The sequence below is a fragment of the Pelodiscus sinensis genome, chromosome 15 (assembly GCF_052426305.1).
Source record: "Pelodiscus sinensis isolate ZL-2025 chromosome 15, ASM5242630v1, whole genome shotgun sequence".
NCBI classification, from domain to species: Eukaryota; Metazoa; Chordata; order Testudines; family Trionychidae; genus Pelodiscus; species Pelodiscus sinensis.
Window position 1 is genome coordinate 30689383 of NC_143066.1, and position 20923 is coordinate 30710305.

The 20923-nt window shown below is 48.2% G+C and overlaps 1 protein-coding gene and 1 long non-coding RNA gene across 3 annotated transcripts in view; one reads left to right on the plus strand and one right to left on the minus strand.

Annotated features, from left to right (window-relative positions):
- LOC149523557 (uncharacterized) overlaps positions 1–20923 on the plus strand; it is a 79791-nt gene that overhangs the window by 42392 nt on the left and 16476 nt on the right. The gene's annotated exons all lie outside the window — the stretch shown is intronic.
- On the minus strand, positions 5037–6397 carry LOC142818611 (galanin receptor type 1-like). Its single transcript, XM_075899527.2, has one exon. The coding sequence runs from the start codon at positions 6395–6397 to the stop codon at positions 5066–5068; it is 1332 nt and encodes a 443-aa protein (XP_075755642.2). The 3' UTR covers positions 5037–5065.

Consider the following 20923-nt stretch of genomic DNA (forward strand, 5'->3'; position numbering starts at 1 on the left):
GGAGTAGGGGCCAGGTGCAGTGCCTCTGGTACCTGTGGGGTCCATGCTGGAGCCAGCTCCCTAAGGGTGGTTGTCACCTGCCCCAGGCAGGATGGGAGTTTTTGTTTTATTTTATTAAAAATGGGGGTCGGGGCCAGCAGAGGATGGAGGAGAAGCCTGAAATTGCCCCCAGACACACTGCAGGGCAACCCCCTGGCCAGACACCCTACTCCAGGCCCCCTCCTGGCCAGACACCCTCCCTTATGGCCAAGCACCCTACACCCAGTCCACTCCTGCACCTCTCTCCTGGCCAGACACTCTCCATCCTGGCCTGACACCCTCCCTCATGGCCAGGTTCTGCACACTCCTCTCTGGCCAGACACCTACCCCCCCCTTACTCCTCCATCCACCATTGCTCCTGCACCCTCCCTCCTGGCCAGACACTGCAACCCCTTGCTCCTACTCCCTGCCCCTGGCCAGACACCCTACTCCCAGCCTGCTTCTGCACCCCATCTCCCTCCCAGATCCTGCACTCCATCCCTATCCCATTCTCTAGCAGCCCTGTCCCGCACACCTAACCCCTTATTTTTGTCCCCACCCCGGAGCCTAAAGGGGTCCATAAAATCCACTAACACCAGAACCACAGAAAAGTAAATCTGGCCTGTGGAAAGTCCTGAACCTCAGTCCTTCCTGTCCCTTCCCCTTATTACATGGGGCTGGAGCACGGGAGGAGTGAGGTGTCTCAGTTGGGAGAGTTGGGGGTTTTGGTAGGAGTTTTTTTGCTTTTCACTTGTGTGGTCCCCAACTGATTTTTCTGTGGGTCAGTGGCCCCGACTCAAAAAAGGTACAAATAAAGAAAACATTGAAACCTTTGTGTTGGACATAAATTAATATTTTACTTCATTTAAAATGAAGTTTGATAAACTAACATGAGAGTGAAAAACGCTTAATCTGTTTATTTAAATTAAACCGTTCTCCCTAACTGCAGCACTAGCGAAATGGCTCAGACATAATTATGTAGCTAATGGTGAGTTTTCATTAGCAGCTGGTGGTCTGCACAAAGGATTGCATTGAGCCAGGTGATCCACGGGCCAAAAAGTTTGAGAACAACTGAAATAGAGGCACTCCCAGCCTCTCCCCCCAGAAAGTGCCCTGGGCTCCCTGCTGCTCCACAAGAGCCCACAGAGTGATTGGGTCTATTACTATGGCAGTGAAATTACTGTGTCACTCTGGTGAGGATGATGGACAGACTCTTTGCGAGTCTTCCTCATCCAAGCAGTTGAGATTAAAACACCATGTTAAGATGCCACGTGAAAACACTTGGTGCATCCACAGAGAGGCAGGATGTATCCTATCTCTCCAGAGGGGTTGTCATGATTTGTGTGTCTGGGTAAACAAGCCCTTTGTGAGCTCTTTGAAGAGGTGAATTGTTTGGACTTCCAGTTTCAAGGGATTTGTTTTTCTGTTTTTGGGCTGCACGTTGCCTAGACCTGAATGGAGTTCGCTGTGACAACGCATTTCTGTGTTATTCTGACACACAAAGTGAAACCTGTGCTAAAGACCCCACATTCAGTGAGAGAAAGCGCTGCTGTCAGAAGAAGTCAATTCAACGTTTTTCCAGTTTTTTTTAAAGCTCGCCTCTACCAGGCAGTTGCACTTTTACTGATTGGTCCCTTATATTTTTGAAGGGTGACTAAATATTAACTGGATCTTCTTGGGTAATGTCAACAGATCGTTTGGCTCCAATCTTAGCTTAAAGTTTAAATTGGATCAAGCCCTTTGTAAGCAGGTGAGGAAGTGATCACATTTGGCAATTATTATTTAGGTATTTACATAAAACAGGCATTGCCATCATGGTATTGACATATACATCTCTCAGGAGCTTCATATATAAAATAGCCCAGCCGTATTGACCTCTATGGAAAATGTACCTTTCAAGCAGTGATGGTAATAGTGATCCCATAATTGTCATGTATTGTCATTCTGGATTGTGGAAACAGAGGACACTGGATAGTTTTGCAGTAACTTCAAAAAATGCAGTTGCAGTACATCTCATTAGGATGTAAATTCCTATTAATCAGTTCACTGGTTAATGTTAGGTCACACTTGGGCTGCCGCTGGCTTCCAGCCCCCTCCAGAACAGCCCCTGTCCACAGCAGGCTGGACTCCCTACAAAGAGAGCCTGCTGTAGACACTGGTGCAGTCCCTGCCTGCAGGGCCCCTAGGTCCCCCAAAGACAGGGTCTACGCTGGACGAGAGCAACCTCTGTCTGCAGTGGGCCCTCTGTGGGGATGGAGCACCCACAGCAGGTGGGGAGCTGCTCCAGCCCCCTCTGATTACCAGTTAATTGAAACCAGTAAGCATCATCCGTTAAGAGGACTAAGGAAGTTGTCCCATAAAAATGTGAGATAGTTCAGGATGATTCCCAGGCCCTGAGTCAAATGGGGCTGCATCTGCATTGCAAAGTAATATGTCTTGGATCCTGGATCTCATTCTGAATCGAGGCAGCCCCCTAGCACTGCAGTGTCATGGGACTCTAGGTCTGGGGCCTGGGTTAATACAATTGCAGTATAATTACATGGGGGCATCCTATGAGGCCCAGACCCATTCCTATTAGTAAAGGATGGCAGGAGGAGTTCTTAGAGAAATCACATGACACCATTTACTTCTGGTCATGTGTCCATCTTGACCCTGGCAGTACTACCCCATGGGCGGTACTTCCTGTTGCAGGTGGGATGGGCCTAAGGGGTCAGTGGGCATGGCTAATGGGATCAGGGGGCATGTCAATGTGTCCCCATTTCTGATCCAGAAAATACGGTCACCATTGTCCCAGCACCTGGAGATTCAAAGGGGCCTTGAAGTCCTGGCTGCTGCTGTCGCTACTGCAGCAGTAGTGGCATCCAGAGCCCCAGACCATTTGAATTGCTGTCAGAGCACTGCCCTACTGCTCCATTTGGCTGGGCGGGCGGGGGGGGGGAGGGAGGCGGATGCAATGATCTGGCTGTTGCTAAGGGCTGACTGCCCTTGGCCCTGCCCCTTCTGCCTGAGGCTCCTCCCCTTTTGGGGGCATGGAACCAGCCACCTCACACACACCTTGCCCTTGGGCCCACAGTGGCTCTCAGCCCTGCTCTTGCAGCTCTCATGTCACCACCTCCCAGTCCCCTGAGGGGTCATGAATCCAGTTTGCGAACCCCTAGCACAATGAAGCACAATTTGGGCCTGGGTCTCTAGGCAGTACAGGCAGTCCCCGAGTTACGCGGATCCGACTTATGTCGGATCCGCAGTTATGAACGGGGCCCTCTCCCTGGTCTCCAGCAAACCAGGGAGAGGAAGCAAAGCGGCGGAACATGCGGGCAGCGGACAGCCCAGACGCGTCTGGGCTGTCCGCTGCCCATGTGCTCTGCGGCTTTGCTCTGCTTTGCTCCCCGTCCCCCTGGTCTGCAGACCAGGGGGACGGGGAGCAAAGCAGAGCAAAGCCGCGGAGCCCGAGGGCAGCAGGACAGCCACGGCGCGTCTGGGCTGTCCCACTGCCCCCGTGCTCCGCGGCTTTGCTCCGGACACCTGTGGTACAGCAGCTGGGGCACTGCCGGTTGGTCCCGTAGCGCCGCTCTGGGCACTACTGGACCAACCCGGCAGCACCCCAGCTGCTCTGCCCCAGGCGTCCTGATTCAGCCACTGCTGGTCAGTTTCAGCAGCGGCTGAATCAGGACGCCTGGGACAGAGCAGCTTGGGTGCTGCTGGGTTGGTCCAGTAGTGCCGAGGAGCGGCGGCGCTACTGGACCAACCCAGCAGCACCCCAGCTGCTCTGCCCCAGGCGTCCCCAAGTCAGCTGCTGCTGAAACTGACCAGTGGCTGACTACAGGAAGCCCCTGCCCCGGCTTCCTGGAATCAGCCGCTGATCAGTTTCAGCAGCAGCTGACTTGGGGATGCCTGGGGTTCTTAAGTTGAATCTGTATGTAAGTCAGAACTGGTGTCCATATTCAGCCACTGTTGAAACTGATCAGTTTCAGCAGCGGCTGAATCTGGACGCCAGTTCCGACTTACATACAGATTCAACTTAAGAACAAACCTACAGTCCCTATCTTGTATGTAACCTGGGGACTGCCTGTACTAAAATCATTATTATTTGCTTAACAAAGACTCCTTTAGAAGTGTTAATAGCACACATTAAACTGCCTTTCCTCTTTAGGAAATGTAAAGCTCTTTGTATCTCTCCTCCCCAGAGGAATACAACAGGACTACAGATTACTGCTTGGCTCTGATTTTATCATTATACAATCCATTTTTACTTTATTTCCACATGCTGTGTACAGGTAGAGCATCAGGAGAACTGACTTTTTGAGTATGAAATGAATTAACAGAAATCCAGTTATATGCAAAATCACCCAAAGAAAATGTTCCCAATCCCAAAGAGCCCATTTTCCCACAGCACTTTTCAGAGTGGCTCTGAGATCACATAGTCTCTTCTGAATTTCCAAATACTGAACCCCAATGGTTATGGCCAGTTCACTTCAGCAGCATTTGTTTGTATGGCAGCTCAGTGAGTTAGAGATTGGACAATGTGTCTCAAGCGGCACAGTGTGTGAAATTCTCTGCTAATACTATTTATGTTATGTGATTTGTAGAGTTTCTTTACTGCTTGCAACTACAGTTGATGTCATTTGCAGCCAGGAGAGCTTGTTCCATTTGGACTTTATCAGCACAGGTTTAGCAGCAGCAAGTGGTCAAAGTACAATTGCTAACGTATCAAACCTGCATTGAAGGTTTATCTCTTTAGTGTGAAACTTGAGAGGATTGTGCATTTCTTGTGTCCAGGTGTGTCTGGTAGAGGTAATTTGTCCTTTTGAGTAAGTGAATCTCAGTTAAAATAGAAATCATCTTTTTCTTGGCATTTTTTCCTCTTTATCTCTTTCCTTCCTATGTCTTTATTTGGGAGAGCAGAGGAGTGGAGGGGGCTTGTTGTTAGGTCTCTTCTCCCTCTTTAGAATATCACACTAAAAAAAAACCTACCAAAAGGATGTCAGATGTGTTGGATACACCTTTTAATAAAGATAAATATGTTAATAGGTGTTCTTCCCAAACAGGATTATAGAGAAGTCTTCTCTCTAGAGATGGTGTTTAGATACAGAGGCTGACAGGACATCAGTGGAGCTTCACAATTGTTCTTAGGATCATAGCCTCCCTGACATCTCTGGGCCATGGCCAAGGTGCCTCTAGACCCTTTTCCTGCAGAGTCCATGGAGTCCCTGTAAGAGAGCAACTCAGGCACCGAAGAAGGTGAAGTTCCTTCCGACAGAGAAAAATTAAAAAGGGAGACCATCCTCCGGTGGTATTTGCTTTTCATTTCTTTGGCTGACCTGTAGAGGTTTCCAACAAAGCAATAGCATATGGGGTTGAGGCTGGAGTTGTTGAGGCCTAGCCACTGAGCAAAAGGTCGGAGCTGCAAGATCCAGGGAGATGGAGTCACCTCCTGCATCGATTTAGGGATGTTGAAGTCAATCCAGATGTCCATCATGTAGACAGGCAGCCAGGAGATGGCAAACAGCAGGACTAGGGCCACCACCATCTGGGCCACTTTCTTGCGGATCTTCAGCCTGGAGGCTGGCAGGGATCGGTTCAGGGAGTTACACTCTTTCAACGGGCTGGTGCAGCTCCATAGCCTGCGCACTGTCAGGAAGCAGATGATCATGTTGAATAGCACGGGCAGACAGTAGAGGGCACAGAAGAGCAGGAAGTTGTAGGCTTGCTTGAGTCTCTCTTGAGGCCATATTTCCCTGCAGATGGGGAACACCAGCGGCAGTCCCTCCACCACCCCAATCTCGTCCCTTTTGTTCATGAAGATAAGGGGCATGCAGATCCCAGAGGATAGGACCCACACCACCAGAATGGCACTGAGGATCTTCCTCTGCGTGAAGAAGGACCTGGCATTCAGAGGGTTGTGAACACTGTAATACCTGTTCACACTGATGACAGTGAGGCTGAGCACACTGGCTGAGACAGACACAGCCTGGATGAAGGGCACAGCCCTGCACAGGAAGTCCCCATACACCCAGGCTTTGTATATCAAGTTTCCTGCAGTGATGGGCATGCAGACACACACCACCATCAAGTCGCAGATGGCCAGGTTAATAAGGAGGCTCCTGGTGGCACTCAGGCTGGACATCCTACTGCTCCGCTTCCGGGTGAGCACTTTGATGGACATGATGTTCCCAACAAATCCCACCACAAAAGAGAACAGGTACAAGATGGTGAGGCTGATGGTGACAGGCTCCTTTGCAAACAGCAAGAGCATCTTTTGCAGCTCCTCCCAGTCCAGCTCCTGGCTCCCATTCCATACCCCTGACAGGGACACATTCTCCCCTTTCCAAAGCTGCAGCAGGCTGGGGTGGCTGTCTGGGAAAGGGAAGGAGGAATTCATTGCTGCTCCCTACAAGCCACACAGAATCAATCAGAGAAACCCCACCCCTTTGGCAAAGACTGGACTTTCTGGTGGTCTCTTCCGGCTTTAAACTCTATGATGCTAGGACCAGGAAGCTCCTTTCCCACCACCGGACCCTGAGTGGTTCTAGCGTGTGCTGATGCAATGCTACAAGCCTGGAAAAGAAGGGGGGGATCAGTACGTTCTAGTGTAAATATTTTCCTTTCTTAATTGTTGCTCAGTCATGTGTGGGGAATTGGTACATAGTCAGAAATGGATTCCCAGTGAGTTTATCAGCCGTATGCATGGGGCGATGCCTTTAAATCCTTAGGAACATAGGAATTGTCAGATTGGCTCAGGCCCATGGTCCACCTAATCCATTATCCTGCTTGGAGAGAGGCTGGCACCAGAGGCCTCAAAGGAAGAGGTAGGAAACTGCCTGTGACAGAATAACCTGCCACTGGAGAGAGGTTTTATTTCAGCCCCAGTATTCAGAGCTGGCTGATGCCCTCCCATGCAAATGGCTTGAGTAAACGCTGAGCAAAGCCCTCAGGCTCTGGCCCCGGGACAGCACTGCCAGGAACTGTAGACGTTTGTGCTTTATTTCCAGATGTCCCTGGAAAAGCGGGGGCCCCCACGCTCCCCCCTTTCCCCAGAGATAGGAGTGGGAGGAAGCCCTTAGCCATGTCTGCCCCAGCCTCGCAATCCCCGCTGCCTGGGGAGATGCCACTGGAGAGTGGAAAGTCTCCGCCTGCGCTAGTGGCACAGCTGGAGTGTCGCCTGGCAGGTCAAGTGACAGCTCCGCATGGCCCAGGTCTGGTGCTGGGCAGACAGCTCCCCTCGCCCGCGTCCAGCAGCCCTGCCCCGCGGGGACTCACAGACACCCCCGGCCGTCTCCCGCCCCCACACGACAGCCGGCCAGGCGGAGTAAGCGCACTCACCTGCGCAGAGCCGGCGGGGAAAGCAGCGAACCCGGCAGCGCCAGGGGCTGGAGCCGGACGGCGCTTCAGCTGTTTGATCGGTGCCTGGCGCTGAGTGCGGAGCTCAGCGCTCCCGGCAGCCGAGAGCAGCGAACCGGACCGGTGTGTCCTGGATCTCCCGAGAGCGGCTCCCATCCCACCCGGCCCGCTCCCTCGGCGTGCCCAGCGACACACACACACACACACCGTCTACACTCACTCTTTCACACCCCAGCTGTCGCTCTCTCTCTCACACACTCACTCACACACACACGCACACCTGTTCTCACACTCACACACCCCAGCACTCCCACTCGCACACACATACACCTGCTCTCACTCTCTTACACGCACTACACCCCTGCTCTCACTCTCACATACAACCGGCATTCGCACTCTCACACACACACACCGGCAGTCACACTATCAAACACCCCTGCACGCACTCTCTCCTTTACACACACTACACCGGCACTCACACACCGCGGCACTCACACACCATTACACTTACACACACACTCTATCTCTCTCTGTCACAAACACAAACACACACACACACACACACAGTTCTCTTACTACACAAACACCCCTTCCACCCAGATCTCTCTGCAGCCACACACACACACACACACACACACACACACACACACACACACACACACACACACACACACACACACACACACACCCTGCCTCTGTGCCTGGCTCCTGCCGCCCGGTCCCTGCGCTGGCTGCTTCCTCCACCCCTGGGGTGTCTCAGGCGCCGAGCAGGGAAGTTTGGGGCTGTTCATGAAAAGCCCCACCCGGTACCAGCCTCAGCCGGCCGGCTGCTCCCGGGCGTCGCCCCGGCTGGTGGCTGGCGTGGCTGGCTGCGGGCGGGCGGGCAGGCGCGTCCCAGTGGTGCTGAACGGACAGCTCCCTTCCCGTGCCTGCCCTGTGCCCGGCGGCCGTGGCCGAGCGAGCCCTGAAGCCGGCAGGGCAGCCGGTCACCTGCGCGCTGTTTTGCCTGGCCGGGCTCAGGCTGGCAGCCGCTCGGGCAAGTTCCTCTCCGAGCCCCTAGCGCTGGCCAATCCGCTGCTGCGGCTCGCCCCGCCCGACGGGAGGGGGGGTGCTGATGGTCTCAGCATCGCTGCCCCTTCACCACCCCCGGGACCGGGCCGGCCGCCAGCCCCGACCTCTCCCCGGCCACCACTGCCCTCTCGCTCCCCGCTTCTACTCGGCACGTCTGCTCCGGGCGCTGAGTCCCTGTGGCTGGAGCCAGGGCTCGCCCGCGTTCTGCAAGCCTCTGTCTTTGCCCTCCTCGGTCTCACTTCCCTGGACTCTGCCCGGCCGGCCGCAGCCACCGCTGCCTTCAGCCCGCCTTACTCCGGCAGCCGCAGCTCACCTGGGAGCTGGGAGAAGCTGGGCGAGACACGCTTGTGTCGGACTCGGAGCGGTGCTTCGCTTCTCCGGAGCCAGAGCGGGGAAGGATGCGCGGAAAGGGATCGATCCGGTCCTGGAAACAATTCAGTGGCACCAACGAGGTTGACAGTGTCCATCGCTTTGCTTCTAGGACTCTGGCTGCTTCTGCTCCAGTCCTGTGATTGGCCAAGGAGGCTTGTGCCTATCTGGGGTTAGATTCGCCCCAAGAAGAGCTTTGCTTCCTTACATGCTTAACATTTAGAAAAAACCAGGCCCCTCCTTTGACGCACCATCTCATGCAGAAAGCCATTAACCTCAAGCCCTCAAGACAGGAAAGGGGAGTTTCAGGGGAGCTTGTTTGAAGTAGATATTCTATCTGCCATAAGAGATAGAGCAGTTTAATAACTAGCCAATGGATCATAGAATCATAGAATACTAGAATTGAAAGAGACCTCAAGAGGTCATGAAGTCCAGTCTCCTGCCCTCATGGCAGGACCAAGCACCATCTAGATCATCCCTGACAAGTGTCCAGCTAACCTGCTTTTAAATATCTCCAGTGTAGAAGGTTCCACAGCCTCACCAAATAATTTATTCCAGTGTTTAACTACCCTGTCAGTTTGGAAGTTTTTCCTAATGTCCAACCTAAGCCTCCCCTGCTGTAACTTAAGCCCATTGCTTCTTGTCCTTTGATCAGAGGTCAAGCAGAACAATTTTTCCCTCCTCCTTATAACACCCTTTTAGGTACTTTAAGGTCTGCTTATGGTCTCACAAAGGTATTTTTCAGAAGTTAATGACAGCAGCAGGGGTAGTTGATTCTTTGGGCTCAGCTACAACACAGCCTGCCCCCTGCAAGAGAGACTTAGAAATCTTGTTGCTTAACTTTATTCTACAATTTGGTTCCTGGGTAATTCCGCTCAGTGAGCAGCCATACAAACAGGATGGTGGTCATGGTCTCTCTTCAAACACTTGTGATAGAGGGATGGCTGAATCTTATCCTTTACTGAACAAAACTTCTAAGAGTAAGGGCTTGTCTGACATATGTCTGTACTTTTGTAAGTATAGACAAATCCTAAGAAATGGGTCTCAATCATGGAGTAAAGTCACTAGACAGTGTGGAGTAAAGTTGGACCTGTTGAGTCATGGTGGAGAGGTGAGGGGGGAGAGACACTTAAAACCACAAGGTGGGATTAGTCTCTCTTATCTTCCTTTTGCCTCCCCAGAGGAAAACGGCCTGAATTCTTTCTATATGCTTGCACATGGGAAGAAGAGAAGGCTGTTGAGAATGGTACTCCAGTCCTGGTTTTCAGGTTCCCTTTTCACAGATGGAAGCTGTTTGTCAATGAATTGTAAATACCCTTGAACTCAATAGAGAAATCTCCATCTATTTATGTGAAGGGAAAGGGAAATATTTTCAGTCTGCCTGTCATGAAATGAAAGAAAAATCAGCAAAGGAACCTTAAGTCAGGGGAAAAATGTGATCTGGGTATAAATCTCTTGGTACTGTATACATTAGATGTGTTTGTTCTGGTCATGTGAAAATCTATTTCCTTTCAGTTTCATGGACCTATATTTGTAGCACACCAGAGACAAACAACTTCTACAAACTAACTCTGTTGTTTTCCTCAAAGTACAAGACACACCCTATTATTCCCTCCCTCCACCCCGGTGAAATGCACAAATCGGATACCTGATATCTGCTATAACCTCACACCTACGCCAAAAGCAAATGGCTACATCGCTAATGGGGAGTTCACAAGCCAGAGTTAGTCATTTGAAATGTACAGTGCACCCAGGCCTTGCTCACACTTCACATATTCGCCCAAAGTTGTCATTCCATTGTAAAGAATGCTAACAGAGGTGAGCAGACATACAACCTTAAAGTTTGTCAATACTATCATGGGCCATTGATCTAAGTTACATAACTTCAGCTGTAAGAATAATGTAGCTGAAGTTGACATACTTATGGCTGTTTACCGTGGTGTCTTCACAGTGTTAAGTCAACAACTGATGCTCTAGACTCTTCTTACTCTTCTCATTTTGGTGGAGTACCGGGGTTGATGGGAGAGTGGTTGGCAGTAGATTTATTGCGTCAATCGGCCCCCCATTGGATTGATTGTTGCTCATCGATCCAGCCTGTAGTGAAGACTGCCCTAACAAGGTGTTAATAAAAGACCAACTGAAGAACTAAGGGTTGTGCCAGTGCCTCTTAAGAGGTGTTATAACCAGGTCATAGACTATGCCAGCCTATTTGCATACACTAAGATTCCAAATGCCCAAACTAATGAATTTAGTTGTAGTAACTTCCACAGACTCCACAGGCAATCTACATGGCCCCCTGTTAAGAAGCCTGAAAAATCTAAAGTTTAAAGTATCATGCAACATTTTAGGATGATCAGTGGTGCAATATAATTAAGATACTGGCAGTGAATCCAACTTTGTGTCGTATTGGCACGATGCACAAGCACCTAATCATCTATAACTCATGGATCTGGAGAACATATTACAGCGGGGGAAGGGGAATATATAACGCAGTGAGAGGAATAAGAATATTGATCGCAAGTTCAGAGTCACCAAATAACTCAAGATGGAGCATGCAGTCAGACAGAAGTTGCTAGAGCATCGCATTGAAGAGACCACGCTGAGTACCTTTTATACCAGCTGGCTTTCAGTGCAACTGTTCTGGTTTACACTGGTATGAAGGCCAAATCAAGCATACAGGAGTCCCCATTCCTCATCTCTGCATATTAGGGGTCTGCTTGTGGACTCACAAAGGCATTTTTCAAAAGTAATCCCATTAAAGCCAATGGACTTATAGTTGTATGAAACTGGTGTGAAAGGCGAACCAGGCCAATTTAGCATCTTGGGGCTTTGTCAGCATTTCAGAAGAGCTCATAGTAAATAGTGCCCTGCATAACATAAACATAATACAAATGTTTAAACCTGTCCTGTGCCTTTTGCATCCAGCTCCATAGGGGATCCTTGGATAGGGCAAAGATAGCAAAGCTGGCCCTGTACCACCTTTTCCTGGCACCAAGGTTTAGGGGTACTCCGGAGCAGAAAGTTTATGTGGCTGGAAAGGGATTTGCTCTGGACCTACTATAATCAGCATAGGTTAGAGAAGCTTTGAGGATACACTAATTTATGCCAGTGGCCAAACTGAGCTCTAGCTACTTCTATGCCTGGGTAGACAATGGAGGAGTAACTCCTTCAGACAGTTACAGCAAACAACTCCAGTGATGACATCGCACAATTCATCTTCTCTCCAAATATAAGGGTGCTAAATCTTACTCTCACTGGTGAGATTGCTGAAGCTTGTGATTCTTGTGTCTCAGACCACCTAGGGAGCATACCTGTTATCTTATATGGTACATGTGAGTGGATCTGCCTACATATGGTGACATTGTCTACTGCCATAGTAAGTGTGTAGGCTGCTATTCCAACAAAATTTCCTTTAACATAAGAACAGCCATACTGGGTCAGACCAAAGGGCCATCCATCCCAGTATCCTGTCTGCTGACAGTGGCCAATGCCAGGTGCCCCAGAGGGAGTGAACCAAACAGGTAATGATCAAGCGATCTCTCTTCTGCCATCCGTCTCCACCCTCTGACAAACAGCGACTAGGGACACCATTCCTTACCCATCCTGGCTAATAGCCATTAATGGACTTAACCTCCATGAGTTTATCAAGCTCTTTTTAAAACCCTGTTATAGTCCTAGCCTTCACAACCTCCTCAGGCAAGGAGTTCCACAAGTTGAACAGTTTCTGCAGTTGTTGTGTTAATTTTGCTTTGGTCCATTTAGTGGAACTCATGTGGTTGTTCCAGTTGCAGCTGTTTGCTTCTAAGGCCAGGCAGGTGACAACTGGATCAGGGTGCAGGGAGTCAAAATTTCAGGAGACAGGGCTTTAGCACCCTGCAAAGTGGAAAAGGCCCTGAGATTGGGCAGCAGCCTGAGCCGGAACAGCTACACCACAATTAAATAGCTCTGCTCCCGGAACCCCATGCCACTTAGTTAGCTGGCACAGGCCAGCTGCAGGGATCTAACTGCAGTGTAAACATGGCCCCTGAGTTGACAGACAGGATGGCCCTAACCTGCCTCCCAGGAATGACGTGAGATTTAGTTAGGACTTGTCTCATACATTTAGTGAAATTTTTGCAAACTGCTGCGTGGCCCATGCTGTAAAATGGTTAAGAAATGGCTTGTATTAAGTTAGCTTATGTCGATAATTAATCAACTTAAAGTAAAATCCTAGCTCTGTTTGAAGTCAATGACAAAATACCTGTGGACTTCAATGGGGTCAGGATTTCACCCTTTAAGTAGACAACCCTTATTCAATATTGTTTTTATACCATGTTTAACACCCTAATGTCTGAACGCCTCTCAGTGCATTAAGCAATGTGACTGCACATCTGTCATATTTTGTTTGTTCTTTCACCTTCTGCCGAGGAGGAGAAAAGTGTCTTGTTTTTGTAAGGTTTTAGGCATTTTTAAACATATGTCTTGCTCTGTATGTATGTTGGAGAAGACAAGGTAAAGGAAATGCACCCCACACCTGGGGTAGAAGGTGATGAAGCTTGGCATGGTCCTTACTTCTCAGGGGAGTTCATTCCATAGTCTTGACTGCTTCCCTTAAAAGAAGTTTAATCTTTTACACCTACACAGAAGTGCATTTGGTTAATATAGCCAGCTCTGTTGTGCTACGGGAGCAGAGTTCTCAACCACAGTCTTCATCCCAGGGCTTTAGATGGTCTTTTAGACACCCAGGCCATGAAATACTTTGAAGATAAGGACCAAAATCTCCAACTTGATTTGAAATTCTAGGGGATGCCAGTGCAGGGAGTAGAGAACAAGTGTAGTGTGTTCACAGTAGCCTAGGATGCTGACCAGACTCACTACAGCATTCTGTACTATTTGGAGTTTCCAAAGTGCTGGTGGCTTCATGGCCAGATCTATTATATTGCTGTAGCCCAGCTGGGAAATGAGAAAGGTGTGAATAGCTGAGGTCAGGTCATCATACTCCAGGATAAGATAGAGTTTCCTAGCTAGCCAGAGATGATAGAGTGTTACCTGCAGATGCTATGTGACAATTTAGCCTCAGTGAAGAATCTAGGATAACTCTCAAGCTGTGGACTGAATTACTAACCGGGGACATGTACCTTCCACCAAAGGAGACAGCACCATGGCTGCAAGCTCTTCAAAGTGTGTTCCTAGCCCATCATCAGCATCACCTTGGTCTTGCTGGGGTTCATCTTTAGCTGCTTGTTCTTCATCCATGACCTGATCTCATCCAAGCATGGGGCCAGCATGGTGGTAATGGTGTGGTTGCATGTAGTGAGGGTTAGGTAGAAGTGTGTCACCTGCATACTGCTGGCATTTGAGTCCTTGCTTTGGATCATTCATCTAGTGTTTGCACATAGGTGCTGGAACTAGGGCTGTGGGGATGCTACAGCACTGCCTGACATGAAACGGTGTCCATTATATGCAGTACTTACAGTTTGGTTCAATGGCTCTCGGCACCTCCACCATAAACATTTTTCCAGCACCCCTGTGTTTGCATGTAGATGTTGCAAAGGGCTGGCGGCAGAGAGTTGGTCTTTGTGGACCCCAGAACTGAGTGGATCTACTGGCGGCTGTGCAGTGTCCAATCACTGCTGGTTGGGTGACTCCCAGAAAGGTCTCTGCTCATTTTCATGCATTCTTCTGGACTGCTATCACCTCTTTCCAGCATGACAGCAGAGTCTCATGGTTAATAGTATTGAATTCTGCAGAAAAGTGCAGGAGACCGAGACTGGATATAGGTCCTCTACTCAGAGGCTATGTCCCAAAAATGTGTTTGCTCTTCTGCTTTTTTTGCACAACTTAAAAAAAAAAAAAAAGCGGCAGTGTACCCTGACAGAAGCAGATCATCCATCAATGCTACTAATGCAGTTTCAGTTTCATGCCCTGGCCTGCATCTAGTTTATACAGCTATTTACCCTAAAGGCAGGGCCCAGGTGTTTTTTTTTCTCTGTTAAATACCATACACATTAATTATAGCTTTTAAATCTAACCAAGAGATGGACCCCATTGTGCTAGGCTCTGTACAGAAGAGTAGAAAGTCTCCCCCACCCTTGTCAAAGATCTTACAATGTAAATAGGCAAGACAGACTCTGAAGGGTAGAACACCCAACCAGAGTGAACAATGGCAGCAACAAAATAATAGAGCCTTCTCTCTGTGTGGCTGGACCAAAATCTTGCCTTAAGGAGGATGTTCTAGTACTTTATCTTTAAATGTTATTTTCCTGCAAAGTTACCCTGACAGACAGGTAAGTCCTCTGAAGCTGTAGTACCTTATTATTAAAAAAACTCTTACTAAGTCATATCCAAGTGTGATGGGGTATATCAACCCTGCACTGAAGAGCAGGTAGTGAGTGGGTCCCAGCTGCCTTAGCGAGCCCCTCTCTGACAGCCCTGCTGGGCATACTCCCAGTGGCACCAGACTATAAAAGGCCCTGAGGCAGCTCAATCTGGGCTGACTGCAGAAGGGGAAGGAGGCGTGGAGAAAGTTCTGGAACCAGAGGCACAGGCGCCACCAGACCAGGGGTGGCCCGTGAGTATAGGTCGACTCGGCCGTGGCCTATGGTGCCGCCTTCAATGAGGCACCCGGGCGCCCAATGATGACGTCACACCGTTGAGGGCTGTGCAGGTGGGGGCACCGATCGCGCGTTCCGCCTGGGGCGCCAGCTGCTGCAGCCCTCCTCAGGCTGCCCCTGCACCAGACCAGACAGCAGCAGTCAGACCCAGAGAAGCTACACCATGAGCCATAATCCCATAGTAAGACGGCAGAGAAGAGCGCTTAACATGGAACGGTAGGAAGTAGCCCAGGGTGGGGAATTGTTCTCCGGGCGCTCAGCGTGTTGCGGCAGGATTCCCCACTGAGTGAGCAGTGACCTGTGCCACTGCCAACAGGGCCCTAGGCTGGGAGCCAGTGGAGTGGGAGGGTCCGGGTCCCCTACTGCCTCTGTAGGTAGCCCATTAGGGTGAAGTTTTCTTACAAGCCTCTGGACTAGCCTCTGGGCCGTATTACTTTTATTAGAGGAGTCTTGCATATGGTCTCTGGCTGCTAGGCTGTCTTACCCCTGGTAGAGGAGACCTGAGTGTGGACTCTGGCCACTAGGCCACATTACTCATACTAGCGGGGACTTGTGGGACCTCAGGGCCATATAACTCTTACTAAGAGGGATTGAGGAATGAACTTAGTCTGTATCAACCCTGCCATAAGGACCTATGTGTGGACTTTGGCCTCTGGGCTGTATTATGCCCCTCAGAGGGATCGTGTGCAGGGACTCTAGCAGGTAGGACACAAGGGGACTAAACTCAAGGGGACCCCCAGAGAAGGCCACCCCTTGTCACCAAGCCATTAAACAACCACAACAACAAAAACACCAAAGCACTATCATTTTGTGGACCCACTAACCAGGGGTTTTTTGCTTCTTTTTCAGAAATATTCTGGCTTGATGGATGCTACTAGTGATATAGATTTTTTTTTCTTTGGCATCAGGTATTATGAGTCTGATTCTGCATTCACACCAGTGTAGATCAGGAGTGACTCCACTGAAGTGAATGGATTGCCATCACTGTAAATCTAGCAAGAGGTCAGAATCATATCTGCTATATCATCTAAAGATAAAAGCAGCAAAGTATATTTCAGATCTATTTAAAAAGAAACAAATGGGAAAATCAGTGCAACCATGATAAATGAAAGGACAATATTGAGAGGTTTTTTTCAGCTTCCTAAGAATAATTATAAGCATCAAAGAGTGAGTAATTTTAAGTTTTGAGTGCCCTTTTAAGTACTTTAAATTTACGATGTGTAATTTTTGGGTCTATAACTATGAATTACCTGGAGGCCTATTTTTATAAACATATGTAAGCCAACTTCTGCATCTGCCAGCCTTGTTATCTAGGAGTCTCCTAGACTGAGCTGTACAGAAACACAATGGCTGTGTCTAGACTGGCAAGTTTTTCCGCAAAAGCGGCCGCTTTAGCTGAAAAACTTGCCAGCTGTCTATACTGGCTGCTTTGAATTTGTGCAAGAACACTGATGATCTAATGTAAGATTGTCAGTGTTCTTCCGCAAATACAATGACTCTCCCATTTGGAAAAAAGCCCTTTTGCGCAAATGCTTTTGTGCAAGAGGGCCAGTGTAGACAACTGAGAACCGTTTTGCGCAAAAAAGCCCCGATGGCGAAAATGGCGATCAGGGCTTTCTTGCGCAAAACCGCGTCTAGATTGACATGGATGCTTTTCCGCAAAAAGTGCTTTTGCGCAAAAGTGTCTGTGCCAATCTAGACGCTCTTTTCCACAAATGCTTTTAACGGAAAAACTTTTCCATTAAAAGCATTTGCAGAAAATCATGCCAGTCTAGACGCAGCCAATGGCTAGAATAAACAGATAACAATATGGACAGGAATTGGTCTGATTTAGTGTTCATTGACCGAAGGTCAAACAACATGTCATGTGGACATTAGTGTGATTGAAAGAGTGATTTCCCCCCAAATAGTTTATTGTTGGATGAACAACATGGAAACCACATAGAAATCTGTGGAGTGATAGAGAAATATTCACCAAATTCACCCCTGTAGGGCCTCTTTTGGAATGCATGGAATTGTATCAAGGTTTGACCCAACCTCATTAAAAAGAAGAACCAGTGATTACAAATAGCAGACCTGCAAGAATTCTGAAACTAGTTGTCAGTAGAAATCAATGTTGTCCATATCTAACATACAGTACAAATTCACAAGCAAGATTTTCAAGTGATCTTGAGCTCATGCTCAGCCAGACACATCTCTCGTGAAATTCACTCCCTCTGAAAGATCAATGTGGTTTAGAACACGATGAGCTTTTCAAAAGGAAGCAGTGAATTTCCCACCACAATGCATTGACATGCCTGAGAAAAAAAGGGAAAACCAAATGAACAAACCCTCAGGCAAACAGCCAGCCTTGCTGCAATTGCTTATTTCACTCCGAATTTTTAGGGAGCGTGTGTGAAGAAGGAAACAGGAGTTTGGTGCTCATGAAAATCAGACATTGATGTTTTTTAGATCCTTCTTTCCCTGCCCCCCCCCCCATAAAGTTAAGGATTTCATGCAAGTTTTCAGAAGGGCTGTGGTCCTGTTGCTCCTCTTAATTTTAAGGACCCACTTATTTCCCCAAAGGGCCGCATTAATCTATATTTCCCATTTATCCAGCAGGACTGCAACTAGCATCTGCACCTTCTCTCTCCTGGGATACAAACTAAGGTCAGATCACCAGTGACACATCCACTCTCTCAGTAAAACACAAATTCCTTCATCCAAGAGAACTCGCCTTAAAATGTAGCCTGGTGAACCACAGCAGTCAGGTGGTTCTCCTTTCAGCTACACCAGTTTCACCCTGGTGTAACACTAGTAACGTCAGTGGCATTACACCTGAACAATGCCAGTACCATTGAGAAGAAGTGCCCAGGATGGCAGAGAGCTACTCGCTTATCCAGAGACCATCAATTTGTAGTGTAAACAAAGCCCAAGGCACTGCATGAATCTCAGACCACTTAAAAGCTTCTAGGCTTGGAAAACTCCGACTTCCTCTGTGCTTCACACTCAGAAGCATAAGCAGCTCACTACTAAGTCACTACAGGACAAAGGATTTTCAGAAGGATCAGCTGACTGCTAATTGGGGGCATCATATGACAAAGGCTTTAAATTTGATGGTGTTGCTTACCTTCTGCCAGCTGCAGGCACAGAGGGAAGTGGAATGGAAACAGGAAGGAAGGAAGGAAGAAAAGGCAGAGAGAAAATAACTATTGGAATAAACATGTTTGTGCCAGTAAAGGGTTTCAGAGAAAAGAGAGGAATTAAAATACAATGGGGGATGAGGGGTGGGGAATAAGTCTATTTCCCGGGGACATTGTGACACTCACTCTATTTATTCCTGCTTAGATCTGCTGTGGCTTATATGGTTTAGGTTAGCTATAGTTGCTGCAGTAGGGCCATTCTTGTAACAATGTTGAGAGATGAAATGACATGTATAACAAATAAAACCTGCCATGTTTTGTGTACAAACTCAGGATATCTTGAAGCTTCCTGCTCTGCAGCCTTCTGCAGGATAGAAAAGGGAGATATACTTGGAATCTGAATACACAGCTGTTGGGGAAGCTGAGAATTTGAATTAGGGTCTGAATATTTCAGCTCTCTGAATATTTCAAACACCCCTAGATGCAAACACACCAACATTCTGAGAGGTTTAACATTCACATATCAGTTCTTGATAATAAAAGAATCCCCCAGGCAGACTAGACTGCCTTTTCTCTCTAGTAATGAGATATCTATACAGTCATGAAGTGGTTATCTTAGGGTTCGTCTACACAGCACCCTAAACTCGAAATGTGCAAATTGCATATCTTATTTCGCTTCTCTTTTGAAATAGCTTATTTTGAAATTTGGTGTGTCTACACAGCACCAAATTTCAAAGTAATGACTATTTCAAGACATCCCTTTATCCTCGTGGACTGTCCAGTATGTGCTAGCAAGGCAGCTAGAGCTTAGAGCAGAGGCTGAGGTTAAGTGCTGAAATGTCTGCATCTCACTTCTAGTCCCATTTCTGACAGCCAAGAAGCAGTCAATGCAGTAAATCACCCTCCCCCCGCAGACATCTTATTTTTGGGACAGGATGTTGTGTTAAAGAAGAGGAAAGTAAACAAGGATGTGCATGGCACTTAGGTCACTGCTTCATGTGGAATCTGAAACAAAGGAAGCAAGGGAAAGGAAAAATTATAACCCAGAGCATAGAAAGAAAACCTGGAAACAGGAGATAATGCATCTTAGGTTAACTCACTGCTTATAAGCCCAGGCTGCGTCTCTAACTCTGGGGGGTCCAGCAATACACCAGGGGCTACGTCTAGATTGAATCTCTTTTTCGTAAAAGGGATGCAAATTTGACGTATCGCAATTGCTAATGAAGCGGGGATTTAAATCTCCCCCGCTTCATTAGCATAAAAATGGCTGCCGCTTTTTTTCGGCATGGAGCTTTGCCGGAAAAAAGCGCCAGTCTAGACGCGGATCTTGCGGAAAATAAAGCCTTTTCCGAAAGATCCCTTATCCTTCTTAAAATAAGGGATAAGGGATCTTTTGGAAAAGGCTTTATTTTCCGAAATATCCGCGTCTAGACTGGCGCTTTTTTCCGGCAAAGCTCCATGCCGAAAAAAGCGGCAGCCATTTTTATGCTAATGAAGCGGGGGAGATTTAAATCCCTGCTTCATTAGCAATTGCAATACGTCTAATTTGCATCCCTATTACGAAAAAGGGATGCAATCTAGACGCAGCCAGGGTGTTTGACCCAGCTTTGCTGAGTAGGGCAATACGGTCTCAATGTGATTTTGCACATTGGGTTTGTGATCTTGGTTCTATCTATTGGTCCAGTGGTTTTCAAGCAGGGGTGCATATACCTTTGGGGATAAGCAGAGGGCATTCAGGGCAGTACATTCATTCATCTAGATATTTGCCTAGTGTTACAATAGGCTACATGAAAAGCCCAGTGAAGTCAGTACAAACTGAAATGTCACACAATGACTTGTTTATACTGCTGTAGACACTGAAATAGAAGCATGATATTTATATACAAATTGATTTATTTTACAATAATAGTAAATGATTTACCCAGTGTTGCTTGGGTCCTTAACTTAAGTAATTTTTGTTTTTCTTTATTTAAATCATTGTTCTGGGGTGGGGCTGGGGATGAGGGGTTCAGTATGCCATCTGCCCCCGGGATAGGAATGTAAAATCCCATGTAATTGGCTAACTGGTTAAATGTAATGTTTAACTGGTTAATCGATTAAGGGGGGGTGCTCCCCTTTCACTACAGTGGGGATGGAGTGCCCCGCTGCCAGCCGGAGGCCAGCCAGTGTGGCCCCTGTCCATGCCTACCCTAGCCCCACTCAGTTAACTGGAACCGGTAAGACTCACCTGTTAACCTTTCACATCCCTACCCTGGGAGAGAGGACAACTCTAGCCTTTTGTCTCCTCAGCAGCTTGGGACCAGGTGAGAAACATCTGTCTATGGCTGTTGCAGCAGGCACAGTTGGGGTAGGGGTGCATGTCTCCCACAGCTGGGGCACAGACAGACACTCTCAAATATATAGTAGATAGCT

Excerpts from the sequence above, each read along its gene's own strand:
- LOC142818611 (XM_075899527.2), bottom strand. The coding sequence starts at position 6,397 with ATGAATTCCTCCTTCCCTTTCCCAGACAGCCACCCCAGCCTGCTGCAG.